General features: G+C 42.2%; 1 protein-coding gene across 2 annotated transcripts in view; it reads right to left on the bottom strand.

Moving 5' to 3' along the window:
• LOC148010391 (receptor-like cytoplasmic kinase 185) overlaps positions 1-16179 on the bottom strand; it is a 74248-nt gene that overhangs the window by 38687 nt on the left and 19382 nt on the right. Inside the window, exons 2-4 of one of the 2 annotated variants that reach the window (XR_015689464.1) lie at positions 4940-5172; positions 4668-4857; positions 4135-4526 (exon numbers count right to left, since the gene is read on the bottom strand). Coding sequence is in view for 1 of the 2 variants with exons in the window: in XM_087671367.1 (XP_087527493.1) it covers positions 4135-4485 (351 nt within the window). In the remaining variant the exon portion in view is untranslated. Of the gene's footprint in view, positions 1-4134; positions 4527-4667; positions 4858-4923; positions 5173-16179 lie in introns of those variants that run through there. The other variant, XM_087671367.1, reaches the window with a different exon arrangement.

The raw sequence follows: 16179 nt of genomic DNA, 5'->3' as shown, positions 1-16179 counted from the left end.
AGCTTTCTTGCATGGTGACATTGATGAGGAAATATACATGAAACAGCCTGAGGGCTTTGTAGTTCCCCGAAAAGAGCAGATGGTGTGTAAGCTAACACACAGCCTGTATGGGCTGAAACAAGCACCACGGCAATGGTACAAAAAGTTTGACACTTTTATGCTATCTCATGAGTTTACACGCAGCCATGCAGATCATTGATTGTACATGAAAAAGGATACAGATGGCAGCCCCATTTTTTGTATATGGATGATATGTTACTAGCTGAGAAAAAAAAGACTAGCTTGGATGCTTTCAAAAATCAGCTGAAATCAGCTTTCTCCATGAAAGATTTGGGGAATGCAGAGCATATTTTGGGTATGAGGATTCTTAGAGATAGAATGCAGAAATTGTTGTTTTTATCTCAAGAAAAGTACATTGGCAAGGTACTGGACAGATTTAACATGGCTGAAGCTAAGCCTTTTGGGGTACCCTTACCTCCTTATCTCAAGCTTAGCAAAGCCAACAGCCCGAAAGATGCTATGAAGGGAGTTCCTTATGCATCAGCTTGTGGCTCTCTTATGTATGCTATGGTTGCTACTCATCCATACATTGCTTGTGTAGTGGAAGTTGTTAGCAAGTTTATGTCAAATCCTGGCAAAGCACATTGGGAGGCTGTCAAGTGTATTCTTCAATACCTTAAGGATACACAAAGAAAAAGTATTTGCTATGGGCAGGGTGCACTTAGTTTGCAGGGTTATTGTGATGCAGACATGGCAGGTGACTTGGACACTCCTAGGTCCACCGGCGGGTATGTCTTTACAGTTGCTGGTGAAGCCCTTTCTGTTGAGCTAAAATATACATTACTTGCTGATTAGCCTCTTCAACAGCCCCAAAACACACTAAAAATGCTCTTTTAGAGTAAAACCCTAAAACAAGGAGCGGTTCAAGAGAGTTCAATGAAAACCCTAAAATGGGGAGCGGTTCGAGAAAGTTTAGTGGAAACCCTAATTTTTAGGGCGCCCTTCCACATCTATAAATAGACAGGCTGCCCCCGTTCAGCAATGATCCTTGTTTTGTAGGTTACACCAGCCCACACACCCTCTGCTGCTGTTGGCGCCCAGTTTTCAGCTTGCAGCCCGCCTCCATTTGCTGTCCAGCCATCATCGATTGCAGCCACATCATCTTCAGCCTGTCCATTGCTGTAGGCGACAACTCTCAGCTGCTGGCAACCGCTCCAAACTGTCCCAAACTGATGTTCAGCCTACTGTCCATCATCTCCAAGGTCAGCCAGCCTGCATTTTCAGCATTGCAAGCCCTGACACTCTCAGACACTGTTTCAGCCTACTTTTTACAACAAACTGTGCACAGTTTCCAACCCCTGATCGGTTGTACACTGCTGTGTTTACCAGTTTCCAACCTCCAGACTACTGCGTTTTGGTGAGCAGCCTGCTGCCATTCACTATTCAGCACTCCTACACTCCGATTGGTGGTCACACACTTGGGATCCGTCTTCGGTGGACGTCACACTCTGACATTGCTCTACCCTTGAGCACACTGTACACTCTTACATTCATTTACAGCATTCATTCACTTCAAAGTTGTGTTCTCTCTCTCGCCCTTCTTCCGTTTGTGTTTGAGTTTTGAGTTTTGCGTTTAAGGTTTGAGTTTTGCCCTCTGTGTCTGTGTCTGTGTCTTTGTATTTCTGTCGTGGTCGTACACTCTGTGTATCCTCAGTGCAAACCCTAGCAGTCTTCTTAACAGTTTCTTGGTGTTCCAAGTTGCAGAACATTGTTGCACTGAGTACCACTGAAGCTGAATACCTATCAGCTACTGAAGCTCCTAAGGAAGCTATGTGGTTAAGCAGACTTGCAGATGATATCGGCATGTCTATGGGTACTGCAATTTTGGGATGTGATAGCTAGAGTGCTGTGTATCTTGCTAAGAATGCCATGTATCATTCACGCACAAAGCATATAGATGTGCGATATCACTACATCAGACAAATTTTGAAAGATGGTCAAATCACATTGACTAAGATTAAAACACAAGATAACCTTGCAAATGTTCTCACTAAAAGTCTGAGCAAAGCTCAACACAAGCATTGCTATACTATGCTGCTTTGGCACAAGATGTTCGGTGCTATACTATGCAGGCGGAGCTCAATTCCATCAAGGAAGTTGGTTTCAAATCCAAGCAAGCGTAAGGTGATAGGTGTGAACTAGGTCTATAAGACCAAATACCTAGCTGATGGCACCTTGGCACTATTGTCTTCTTTCATGAAGACTCCTTTGTAGGAGCACTCGAGCGCTGCCTTACCACGTGTTGTGCAATTTACATGGGACCAAGTCCTATGGGATCATGTAGGGAGGAGGAATCACTCTATAGCCGGATGAAGTGACTCAAATTGGGCTGGACATGTCCACTCTCAACATTTCACTACACACTTTGCTTGCTCCCTAGGATTGAGAGCCATCTCATGAAGCAACAAGAAGTAGCCTACCATGGCATTATCTTCTACAAAGGTTGAGTACAGTGCCCTCTACTCTCTTTTTTGCAAGTAAAATGTGGATAATTATATTATTCAAAAAGCTAATTACAATGGAGTGCTCATGCTCAATACACTAGCTGGAGCTAATGCAAAGTCACAAATAATATCATGTATACAAGCCTCTCAAGGCCGTCTGGGGGAGATGGGGACAAGAAGCCATGGAGGGGGGGTGTATCGCCATCTAGGGTTATATGCCTGCATCATGAAGAACAGGTCCTAGCCGCCCCAAGTGCGCAGAAAGTGAAAACGGAGCTCCTGACGAGCTTGAGACACGCCTTGCACCTAGTCCCACCGGCCACGGAGGGAGTGGATGATGGAAGTCCAAAGCTCTACCAAAGTCGCCTGTACTAAAAGGCACTCCCCGCCAAAAACCTAAAGCTCTACCAAAGTCGCCTGTACTAAAAGGCACTCCCCGCCAAAAACCTCTTGACAACGTGCCTTTCAAATGTGCCATCCTGTAAGACTCCCTACAATCTCCCACACCTCAGAGCAGTCTGCTGTGAACTCTAGTACTTGGCGGCTAGGTAAAGCATCCAAGCCGACCATTGCACAAAACCCAGCCTCAATGATGAAAATCATGTCCTGCATCCCGGCCTCATACAAAAGGTGACGAGTGCCCTCTACTCTACTACACAGGAGGCAATTTAGCTCCACCAAATGTTGGGACAAATTGGCTTTTCACAAGCAGCACCCACTAAACTGGCCATGGATGACCAAAGCACCCTGACTCTAGCAAAGAACCCCGTGTTTCATGCCCACGTGAATCACAATGAGGTTCAGTACTATTATGTTCAGGAGTGGATCGTGGATTTCAAGAAACAGTGCCATAAGCAAACCCAAGGTTTCTCAGCCCATAAATGCTGTGCTTCCTCATCCTTTCACACTCCTCCAATGGAAAACCTAGTCAAGATGACCAAATGCAACTCCTCCCCAGCTCCTTACTCTTCTTTGAATGCCAACTCCTCTAGGATATGGAGTCCCACCTTCTCATGACTCTGATATGTCTATCTATTCCTGCCAAATGAACATCTTGCTGGGCTTTGAAGATATCTGGAGGGTTTTGGAAAACATAAGGAGAAGTGCAAGGGGGACTGGAAGTTTGGGCTGCAAGCTGTAGCTTGGCAGGGAGTCACCCTTTATCAATCCAATTATCTGGACAGTTTCCTGGCTTCAGGTCTGGCATCCATAAATATAACCTCTCTTGCACCGCTTATATGATAAGTAGGATAAGCTTGTGCTAATTTACCAATCACACTTGACTCCTGCAAGGAGGAAATCAAAAGAAAATAAAAGAAACCAAGTAGCAATAATGTATATAAGTCCAAAAAGCGGTGCATGACAAAGTTTGTGTCTGACATGAATGAATGAAAGTTGAAACAACATGCCAATGTAAATAATCTCATGGCCCAATAACCCCAAAGTTCAAGGACAAGCAATCCAAAATTAACGTTGATAAAGAAATGGTGGCCTCCTAACTTCATGTAGCCTGCCAGTAAATAAACTCATTTTTATAACACGTAAAATCAAAAATGTTAGCAATCATGACAGCTTAAACTTTTACAGCACCCAAATAGACAAGATTAGCTCTAATAGCATTAGATCTTACCCAAGCTACAAGATTGTCCTCGCCTGAGGGCCTTGTTTGATCAATGGCCCTTCTACCTGTTATCAACTCCAGTAATACTACACCAAAACTGTATACATCTGACTTCAGACTCAGTTGACCAGTCATTGCATACTCAGGTGCAACATATCCATATGTTCCCATCACACGAGTAGAGACATGGGTCTTATCACCAACTGGTCCCAGTTTTGCCAAGCCAAAATCAGACAACTTGGGGGAAAACCCCTCCCCTAGAAGAATATTTGAGGATTTTAGATTACGATGGATGACTGGTGGATTCGCAACGTCATGTAAGTACTCCAAACCTTTTGCAGCACCAGCAGCAATTTTCATGCGTGTGGTCCAATCTAAAGGCTCTTTATCAGGTGGTAGATCTGCAATCAATCCAATCCAAATCCAGAATGTTGGCTAGAAATGAGTCCTTGATCACTTCCTAGATTTCACATTAGAACAACCCAGAGTATAGCAACCAAAATAGCAACACAGAAGATAATATCCTCACATGGGCATCATACCATGTAGATGATCCTCCAAAGATCCTAGGGGCACGAACTCGTATACAAGAAGCCTTTGATCACCATCAGCACAGTATCCTATGAGGTTCACAAGATTTTCATGATGTAGCACATTGAGAATTAAGACTTCAACTAAAAATACTCAATTCCCTTGCAATCCATTTCGATCCAGTTGTTTAATTGCAACAACCTGCACAGACACAATTGAATTGGTCACAAAATCAAAGTAATGCTTACAATGACAATTTTACATTACCTTAAAGTGTTCTGACCTGATCATCCTCTAGCCTGCCTTTATATACACATCCAAATCCACCCTCACCAATCAGACACTCTGGCCTGAAATTGTCGGTCGCAACAGCTAGATCCCAAAATGTGAAAGTCTGTGCACGAATGTTTGGAGCAGGTGAGGTTAGCCCGGGATTGTCCTCTGCAGAAGTGTTTGCATGGCCATTCTTTGGCGCAACTTTTGTTGCATCAACTTGAGGTGCGGCTTTCAAGTTACCTATTCCAAAAAACATAAATTCAATAATCCTTTTTCACATATAACACAGTTCACAAGGCTATTAGAATAGACAATACAATGCAGCTTTCACATAGTCTATTCTTTGAAAAGGGACTATTGGCTGGTAATAAATGCAAAGACTTTCAGTATATACAATGACCTCTAAGTCAAACTCTAAACATAGTAGAAGCTTAGCAACCAAACACCATAACCTGCATCGAGACAACAGGGACCAAGGGCCAAGTTGCAAGGGATGGTGGCTCAATGACAAAGAAAAGAGGTCAAAATAGAAAAAAAAAAGGCCCAAACAGGACTATAGTCATTGAAGAAACTCCTCAAGATCCTAGGAAAACCCGTTTGAAACACAAGTGGCCAAGAAATCTACAACCGCATCACTAATATCATCCCCGTTTGAAAGGGATGGGAGGTACAAGGAAACAGCCAGAGGCAAACGTGGGGGATGGAATGAAACCTATGGGAGAGATGGTGCACAACCAAGAGCAAGTGCAGCAATGGAAATCTGCCTTGGAGGACCCTCAACCATGCAAGGGGAATATATCATGTATAGCCCCTTCTCCTGCCAACCCGTCACAAGAGTGGCCCTTGTAGAAGAATCCTCAACAGAAACGAGATGCTCAGTGACGACAACTCAAGTCCCAAGTCTAGTAATGCCATAAACTAAGAGGAGATGGAAGAACAAGACCGAAACATGTAAGGCCTTTGTAACAAAGCTTAATGGACGGCCACATAATAGAGCCAAAGTGCCAAGACCACTAGCAACCACCAATGAGATGTCACCAACAGTGATTGTACCCTTAGATGGACAAAGATCATGTACCAAATCTCCTTGAGAAGTCATATGACTCAAAGCACCGCTATTGATGAGCCAAAGTTGTTAAGATGATGAGACAACCAAAGAAGGCTCCTCCACTTGATGAATGAAGAAACACTAACTCGGTGATAATAGCTAGTGACGAAGTAGAGGTAGATGGAGGCTCTAATGTAGATCCAATCTTCGCTCCCAGATGAAGATGAGGGTATTTCTTCTAACACTTCCCCTCAGGATGCAAGCCCTTCCCACAACAAGGACACATGGGATAACAAAATCTATATCAAAGTCGAAAGATAGCTCCAACTTCTTGCTCTTCCCTTTTTTCTACTTTGCTTGTCTTGTACCTGTGGATAAGGCTGCAAGAGCATAACTCTGTGCACGGGCTCCACTAGAATCTCTCTCCTTGTGACACACATCCTGCTCAAGCACCAATGGGACTAGCTCCTCCCAAGTGATATTCTATTGTATATAGCAGGTGAAAAGACTGGTGTAGAACAAATCATAAGTCCGTGATGGAAGATGTGAGACAACTAGGTCCTCCGAATGAATGTCCTGACCAAGGGATGCCAGCTCATCTCAAATTTCCTCCATCCTGTGGATGTGATCCCTCATTGTAGGAAAATCTACGACAAAGAACTATTGTAGCTTCAAGTCAAGAGATAGACAATGCCCAAATGTTTGGATCCAGTAGAGAGTTACCAATCTCATCCAAACCTCTATAGGGGTGTAGATACATCTTACATGCAATAGCACAAAATCTACACAACTCAAAAAGAGAAGGGCAGGCTCTAATATTCAACCGATCCCACAAAGCTACCGAGTCTGAGGTCACACCATCACAAGGATCCAATCATCCATGGTAGGTCAAGATATAGCGATTGCAACGAAATCCCAAAGGTCATAGGTGTTGAGGATACACTTGACTTTACAAGACCATAGAGGGTAGTTTGTCCCATCCAGCTTCTCGAATGCAAATAGAGAGGGTAGAACAGGTGTCAAAAATAACAAGTATACTCTGATACCATGTCAAAATAAGAGGTATGCTCTAATACCATATCAAAACAAATGTGTGTGCAAAGAGGCAACAGGTTTTGCGGGGAGTAATACAGAGTGTGTATGGCAAGCACAAAGAGAAGAGAAACTCAAATGACAAAGACACAAGAAGAACACGTTGATAATGAATTGAATCATGCTATGAGAAAAAAAGATGATACGGCGGAGCCGAAGCTTAGAAGATAACTGCATTGTCTTGTCTAAACCATGCGGTAGCACCTGTGGGAAACCTGCACAGTGAAGGGAGCGAAACGCAATCCTCTGAGCAATGGGCTATTGAAGTAATCACTAGAAGGTAAAAGACAATTGTCAAGAAAGCGAACCAGAGTCCTCTCATGCTGTGAAAGATGTGAAAGATAATCACCAACTATCAAGGGAGCGAACCGCAACCCTTTGGTGCAGAGGAGTGACCTGGGCAACAAAACGCAAATCCCAGAGTGTCAAAGCCATCAAACAAAAACACAAATCCCAACAGCCTCCTGATGACAGACAAGTGATGCCATGTGATGGAGGAGAAGCCAAACTGCAAAAACGCAAGTGCCAACAGCCCTGTGACAAACGAGTGATACTAAGTGATGAAGAAGGAGCCAAGTAGCAAAAACGCAAACCCCAACAGCCCCTGTGATAGACGAGTGACACCACGTGATGGAGAAGAAGATAGGTTGCAAAAACATAGGTCCCAACAGTCCATGTGATAGACGAGTGATGAAATCACTGATGCTTAATGATCCAGACTGTCGTCAGAGGCTAGGTTGCTGACGCCAACGAGTTGGAGACGATGATGCCAAGCAAGGAGAAGATCTCCACACTGAAAAACGCAAGTAAAGGTGGAGCCCAATGAAAAAGGGTGCTAACGCCAAGCAAATGATGGTGACACCAGGTGGAAGATGCTCCAAACACAAGGTTTCATACTAGAACAAGGCGCCTAAAGCAAAAGAGGAAGGGTGAAGATAGCCACCGGCCACGAACCACAATGTCCTCCTAAAGGAGTGTGAGGGCATGAAAGGAGCCGGTGAAGGGAAGAGGAAGAGGGGTGAAAAATGATTGAAGAGTGGTCGTAGGAGTGAAGAATGAATGAAGTGACTATCTATTTATAGGCATAAGTTGTCTAGGGTGGCGCACCACTGTGTGGGAGTCCACTAAAAAAGAGGCCAAAATGTGGACACCAGCCCTTATTGGGGCTGTCAATGCAAAACCCTAAATGAAGTGTGTAAACTGAAGAAGTGGTTTCTCAACAATAAGCACCTAAAGAGGGAGTGCCATCACTACCAATCAGGGATTAGAAACCTCAAAAGAATATGAAGGGAGAGAATGATAGGATAGTGGTCAATCTACACATAGGGATTAGAATACCTACAAGAAAACAAAAGAAAATAGGTGCTCCACTAGGTGTTCTCCGCTTGTGTAGGGCCTATCAATCTGCTCATCAAAAAGGCTGATGTAAAATCAATCAAGATTGGGAGTATCTGAGGTAGGAGAGGCGACAATTTGATGCCGAGAAGTGGCAGCAAGCTCACCAAATGATGGCATTAGCACCCAAAAGAGGTTCCCAGCTCAAAACACAGGTGTATCCAGTAAAAGCAGCAATAGGAGGGTCTGTCCACCTAAGTATTCTACTTAAGAAATGCAAGTCTGCACAAAAACACAGATCTAGGAGTCATCAGCCGAGGAAAACAAGGCACCCAGACTGGTTGGATGCCGCCCTGGTCAGGAAGATTCATCCAGGCCTGATATGAGCCTGACCACATCAGATGACTATCACCCAGGTAGAAGAAAGTTGAACAGGCCCAAAACACAGCATACAGAACTGGCTGGTGCAAAACGCGGAGGATTAGGGGTGTGTTCCTACAGAAATAATAGTCTTCAAGTTGAAGTTGATACTGCCTAGCAAAGAGGAGATTTCCTCAGCCTGAAACGCAGGGTACAGAAGTGGGTGCAGCTCCAAATGCAACAGGGAGGAGTGACAAAAACAGGCCACCGTGCTCTGCAGCACAGTAAACGCAGGTTTGCAGCAATGTTGTAGACCCCGCCTTGTTGGAATTGCAGATAGGTTGCTCCTCTTCGAAGAAACTCCGGCTCCCATGCGTGGCTCTGATACCATGTGAGACTGCGCAGTGAAAAGGAAAGCAAACATGGAGAGGAGGAGATAGAAAGAGAACACAACTGAGAAATGGAACAATCTGCATGCAATCGCTGAAGGATACAAGGTTGCAACACTCATCCCCAACAAGCAGCTCTATGCGTCAGCATGGGGGCTAAAAGGTAGCAAAAGGTAGCAAGGGGAAGAGAGAATGAGGAGGGCTGGCTGATCAAAAAGGATCAATGATCGAAATAAGAGTGAGAGGACAAGGCACCTATATACAAACAAACTAGGGCCACAACTGATAATAAAGTGGTTAGGCCCATAATGTGTGTGCCAAGGACAGCCTACGTTGCCCATAAAGAAATGCACTAATATACCCTCCATCTAAAGTGCCTAAAGCATATAAAATGACAAACAAAAACAATGTCAGAGCTCCTAATGTCCCTGTCTAACTCAGACAAAGGCTCACAAGCAAGAGATGATACAAGACACATGTTTGCTAACAAGGTTCACTAGCTATTGGCAAGCAGCTATGACAACATGCACATAGGGTTACTCGCTATGGCCAGACACCTTTGACTATCTATCCTGAAGAATTTTTATTTGTGTCACACGATGATGCACATGATCCCGAGGTAAAACAAAAACATATAGTATCTATGAGTGTATATCACTCGCCCAATCTAAATCCCTCCAACATAACACTAACACCCCTTCTCCATGCATAAGCCCATGTGCGCAAGTGGCCTATAAGTACCACAATACCCACAATGTAGGCTTCCAATGAGAATACAGCTGCCTATGCAAGTAGCACAATCAAGATAGAAATTATGTAGATGAGTCAAATCAATGGCTAGACTACACTCTTGTATCTAACATCTGACAATGCACTCGGCATACATTATGACAAGGTGGATCCCAAGTCCATGGAGCGAGAAAGAGCCCTACACGTAGTCTGCAAAAGGTTGATAGCAACTTGACCACACATTTCTTTTCACTTTTGTTATCCTCAAAACCTCTAGCCCAAGAAAGAAATGATGTATGAGCAATGAGCTTGTTGTGACTCCTAGTAATGATCAAAACATCCATATGCAAGATACTAAGCCATCAAATCATGTGCATATCTACAATAGAGGTCAGGATTATAATCCAACCTCCAAAATCCATGCTAAAAGAAAAAGCAGTCAATCCATCGATACCAAGCTCAAGGTACCTATTTCAAGCCATAAAGAGTTTTCACTTAGTGCTAGGCACACCCTTTGAGCTTGGAATACTACAAACAATAGTTGCTCCATATAAAGATCTCCTCTTGAAGAACACCATTCCAGAAATCTTAAGTACATCCATCTAGTAAACAAGCCACCTATGATTGACAAGTAGCCCAGGCTATGATCATTTGAATGGTAGTCATTCGAGCTCTTGGCACAAATATCCGTGCATAGTCCAATCCATTCTTTTGGGGCAGTCCTTGTCAACAAGCCTAGCCTTGTGCTTGTCCAAGTTCCCATCAATCCCATATTTGGTGTTCTAGATCCATTTGATCCCAATCACACTTCTCTAAGAAGACAAGGAACTAGATGTTACCAATCATGTCTTTTCCCACCTCATTTGATGTCCATCTCCTGGCTGTTAGCCTGAATTTGAGCCAAACAAGGACGTTTGGAGCCTTGGCATTATCTATGGTGACCACCCCTTGCATATGTCAGGATTGTTCACCCTACTCACATCAAATGAACTTAAGGGCTTCTCAAATCTACCCATGGATTTTGAAAGATAGATCCACATTGACTTTTCAATCTCCCCCTCTCTTTTTCACCACCTAGGTGGTCCTATTTCATTAGGCAACGTCATGTCTTACATATTCATGCCACTTCAAGGTGAGCAGTTGTAAGAAGCTGGGAATACATGTGTTAGTGAGAGAGAGTTATTAATAATATCTTGTCACACTCACATACGTATAAAAGGTATGAGACATGTAATTTTTAGCATCCTTTATCAATATACAATTATTGTCTCTCATCTCACCTGCTTGCACTCAACTTTCATAGCTTCTCTCTTTTCTTTTCTATCTTTCTAGTTTTTCTCTCTTCTCGTCACTCTTTCTCTCTCTTATTTTCTCTCTCTCTTGCTCTTCTTTCTCTCAACTCTCAGCCTTCTCCTTGACAAGCGGTATCAAAGCATTGGTCTCTAATGTATTTGATACAATCCTTTCTTGGATTTCTTTCTTGGTTACTCAAGGACAGGAAGTTAGTTGGGAAAATGGACAAGTGCAATGACCAAGGAGACCGAGGCATCTTGGATAAAAAGGCAGATCATGCATCCATAACAGGCTATTTCAGAGGTAAAATGGTTAAAAACAGGATGAATAGAGCTAGTCTTGGTTAGAAGTCGAGTTACTTTTCAAGACAAGCTTTCTCTTTTCTCTCTCTTTCAAGCTTTTGGTTGAAACTCTCATAATGGACAGCAAAGATATCCTCCTCTTCATCAATAAGCCTCTTACGTTCTCCTAGAAGCATCGTGCAATGATTCTTCATCCTCCGCTGATCATTTCAACAACCATGGTGCTTGAGGCATTGAGTAGCAAGAGCACTCTAGTCCAGCCCGAAATTTGTGCTGTAGTTTGCATTGAATTCTCGTCATCTTCTCCAACTCATATTAGTCAATCATCACTCCTCTCCAACTTGCCTACTCATTGGACTAGTACTTGACATTGTATTCAGCACGGATTAGCCTTTTGAACCTTTGATCAAAGGTCAACATGAAAATAAGCTTTACTCTCGCTCCATCATTTGAGTATTTGATGAAGTGGAAGTGTTTAACACTTTAGGAAGCTTCTTAGAGGCCAAATTCTATTTTGGATGAGTTTCCCTATCTACGGGATGCATTGGTGGTTAAGACATAGTCATGTATGAGCCAGTTGCATTGTAAACACGATTTGGACAACAATCTGTTTTAGAACAGATTTTATTTCGCCTAATTTTCAGAATTCTGCCCCCTATATAGGGTCAAAATATTCTTCAATAGCTACGTTTTAATATGTAGCACATATTTCTATCAAAAGTTATGGTAGTTTTCTTCAACATGCCCTATTTTTTAGGGCAAGCTGTCTATTCTTTACAGAGTCTATTTCTTAAAGATTTGAAGGTTCCGATTCCTTTTGAAGACATCCAAATTATGTATACAGCAAAAGCTTTTCTTTATGTCTTCATTTCAGTAAATAACTCTTCATTACTTGATTCATTTCTCATCTTTTGTTTACCTGAATTCAAAGGAGTGCTCTCTTTCATCCCTCCTTCGCCATTGTAAATTTGTTTTTGTGGGTAAAAACCTTTAGGCAAGGATGGATTGTAAGAAGTTGGATATATATATATATATGTTAGTGAGAGAGAGTTATTAATAATACCTTGTCACACTAACATAGATATAAAAGGTATAAGACATAATTTTTGGCATCTTTTATCAATATACAATCACTATCTCTCATCTCACCTGCTTGCACTCAGTTTTCATAGCTTCTCTCTCTTCTTTTCTATCTTTCTAGTCTTTCTCTCTCCTCTTTTCTTTCTCTTGTACTCTTCTTTCTCTCACCTCTCGGCCCTCTCTTTGATTACATCCCTCTCCTAGGTAAGGCATACACCTTTTCCAACAAGATAGTCCAAGCATTGTTGAGCTACAAAAACTTGCCTCCAATTTATCTTCTTCCTTTTTTTTGGCAAATTTATGCTCATTATAACAGCCCCAAAAAGGTATTCTTCGTGGCCATCTTTCCTACATAGCAAGAGATTTGAAATCTCAATGAATAAGATAGAAAGTGAAGCCCTCTTATATAGTGCTTAAACTTTAAGACTCATTCACATACACACACTCTCTCTTTCTCTCTTAAATAATGAATTGCATTCACACTAAACACATTCTTCATCTTACTATCTTAGCTATTTTTGAACCCATTTACTACATTCTCAAAGACTTGTTTCTAGATACTTGGGATGGTTTTCTTTGACACTTAAGGCATCAAACGCGCTCTTTTAGTAACACAAAGTGATTTAATCATGTCTGTAGCCAATACATCAACACTTTTATTGGCGATCGTGGACAAGAAAGTGCCTGTCCTACTGGCTCTTCCATCGGATCAAAAGCTTGATGGTGACAATTACCGCATCTGGCGGGTGATGATGTTGGCCATTTTGGAGTCTTATGATTTGGCGGAACTAGTGATGGAGGAGATTAACAGGCCCTCGGTCAGGGATGAATCCAAACTCTCTTCCAATGCTCGTGAGAAGTTGACCAAGGCCCAGTCTCATTGGGACAAACTAAATGCAAGGATTCCATCTTTTCTATTTCTGTCTTGCACTATAGCCGTAATAGCTCACATCGAGCACTTGACGGTGGCTCGAGAGATATGGCTAGAGCTCGATCAGATGTACAGCCGGATGACCTTGATGAAAAGGGTTTCTAATAGATGGCTTCAAGAAAAACAGAGAGAAAAACCATGAAGACCTTGAGCACGAGTCATTCTTCTCCTCCCAACCACGCCTAGATAAGTGCTGGCCCCTCTCATCCGTATTCCTTTGCCAACCGTCCACTTCTCTGGAGTCCTACTATTCTTGGACTCTCTTACTCTCTAGGCTCCCCTTAACCCCGTTCGGGCGCCCAAGAGCCCGGACGGTCATTCTCGTGCATGTTCCCCTAGATTTACCTTAATGTCACATTAAATGTCACTTTTAATGTCACATTCCATATTTATGACCTTAACGTGACATTAAATATCACTTTTAATGTCACATTAATGTCACATTTCCTTCCCCTTAAGAATCGGTTTCGTCCTCGAAAACGATACTTGGAAGGTCTAACTGTAAATCGGGAAACCTTTTCTTTAAAGTACTTACTCGCTCCCATGTTGAGCTTTCTTCTAAACAATCTTTCCACTTAACCAAACATTCCTCATAAATAGTATTCCTTGTTCGTCTATTACGAACATTTAATATTTTTTCTGCCTCATGTGGATTAGATTGGTCATTGAATAGCTCCTCAATATCATCATTTAAGATTAGATTATCCAAATCACCCAGCTTCTTCCTTAATTTACTTACATGAAAAACTGGATGTATTTTACTACCAGCAGGTAGTTGGAGCTTGTAAGCCAATTCTCCCACCCTTTTAAGTATTATGAAAGGACCACAATACCTTGGTGAAAGCTTTGGACATTGTCCCTTTTTCATAGTTTTAGTTTGTTCAGGCACCTTAAGATAGACCAATTCTCCTTCTTCAAAGGAGATGTCTCTTCGGTGAGGATCTGCATATGCTCTAGCTCGATTTTGAGCTTTTTTAATATTTTCTTGAGCAAATTTCAACATACTATTCATATCCTCCAAAAAGTCTTTAGCTGCCTGAACCTTTTCCTTATGCAGTCCTACTGCAAAAGGAGCTCTGGGCTGAAACCCATACATTAACATAAATGGACTATATCCAGTGGAAGAGTGCTTGGCACTATTATATGCAAACTCTGCTATCCGTAAATACTCTTCCCAATTAGTTTGCCTTTTACTTACATATGCCCTAAGCATATCTTCAAGAATTTGGTTAACCCTTTCAGTTTGCCCATCAGTTTGCGAATGATCCGCCGTACTCATGCTAAGTTTAGTATCCAATTTCCTAAATACCGCACGCCAAAAATGGCTATCAAATTTTCTATCCCGATCAGAAACTATATTTGCCGAAAGGCCATACAATCGGTATATGTTCTCTACGAACAATCTAGCCAATTCTGGTGTTTTAACATCAGATGAAGTTGGAATAAACCTAGCCATTTTGGTTAACCTATCCACAATCACTCACACAGAGTCGTGCCCCCTCTATGTTCTAGGTAAAGCAACAATAAAGTCCATGGAGATACTCTCCCATTTTCCCGAAGGAATTTCTAATGGATGGAGAAGTCCTCCCATTTTTAATCTTTCAGCTTTATTAACCTGGCATTTATTACATTTCACCACATAGTCAAGGACGTCCTTATTCATTCCAAGCCAATAGAACTGCCTTTTAATAAGACTATAAGTCTTATTAACTCCTGGAGGTCCCGCACTAGGGGTATCATGACACTCAAAGAGTATCTGGCGCCTTATTTCTATATCTTTCGAGACACATACCCTACCCTTGTAGAGTAAATAACCATTATCAATGGTAAAATTCTTCCACTTGAATCCAGTTTGAGCAACCCCTGATGCTCCATTTCCTTGTTGAACATCCTCAGATATTCCTTCCTCAGTAGAAGCACTTTCATTTGGATCCCCATTTTTTATTGCTTCCCATATGTTGGAATATGCCGGATCAACCTGGCATTTCCCTTTTAAAGATTCAAGCAAGTTGGAAGTGAACTGAGTAAAACTCAATTCATTAATGATGGGCATTCTGCTGAGTGCATCAGCTACTATATTATACTTTCCTTTTCTATATCTTATCTCATAGTCGAACTCTTGGAGGAGTTCGGCCCATCTGGCTTTACGCCCATGTAAATCCGGTTGATCATTAAGCCACTTAATGCTTTCATGATCTGATAAAATCAAAAGTTTGGCACCATACAAATAGTGCCTCCATTTCCTCATTGCATGTACTATTGCATACAGCTCCCTCTCATAAACAGAATAGTTCTGTTTTGCACGATCTAATTTCTTGCTTTCAAAAGCCACTGGTCGACCTTCTTGTAATAAGACCGCGCCTATCGCCTTATCACTGGCATCAGCTTCAACCACAAATGGTTTATTGGGATCCACTATTAATAATACTGGAGCTGTAGCAATAGCTACCTTAAGTTTTTGAAAACTTTCATTTTGATCTGTTCCCCAATTAAAACTTTTCCCTTTCCCTTTTAGTTGGTCTGTCATTGGAACAGCTATTTTGGCATAATCTTGAATGAATCTACAATAAAATCCAGATAAGCCTAGGAAGATCTGCAGCTCTTCCAGGTTCCTTGGAGGTGGCCATTCAATAATTGCCCTTACTTTTTCCGGATCCATGTTGATTCCCTCTTTCGAGATAATATGCC

This window comes from Lygodium microphyllum, chromosome 29, assembly GCF_053477565.2.
Source record: "Lygodium microphyllum isolate KBCC chromosome 29, Lygodium_microphyllum_v1.1.10, whole genome shotgun sequence".
NCBI classification, from domain to species: domain Eukaryota; kingdom Viridiplantae; phylum Streptophyta; class Polypodiopsida; order Schizaeales; family Lygodiaceae; genus Lygodium; species Lygodium microphyllum.
The sequence above is the reverse complement of the archived record's forward strand: the minus strand, read 5'-3'. Positions and strand labels throughout refer to the sequence as shown.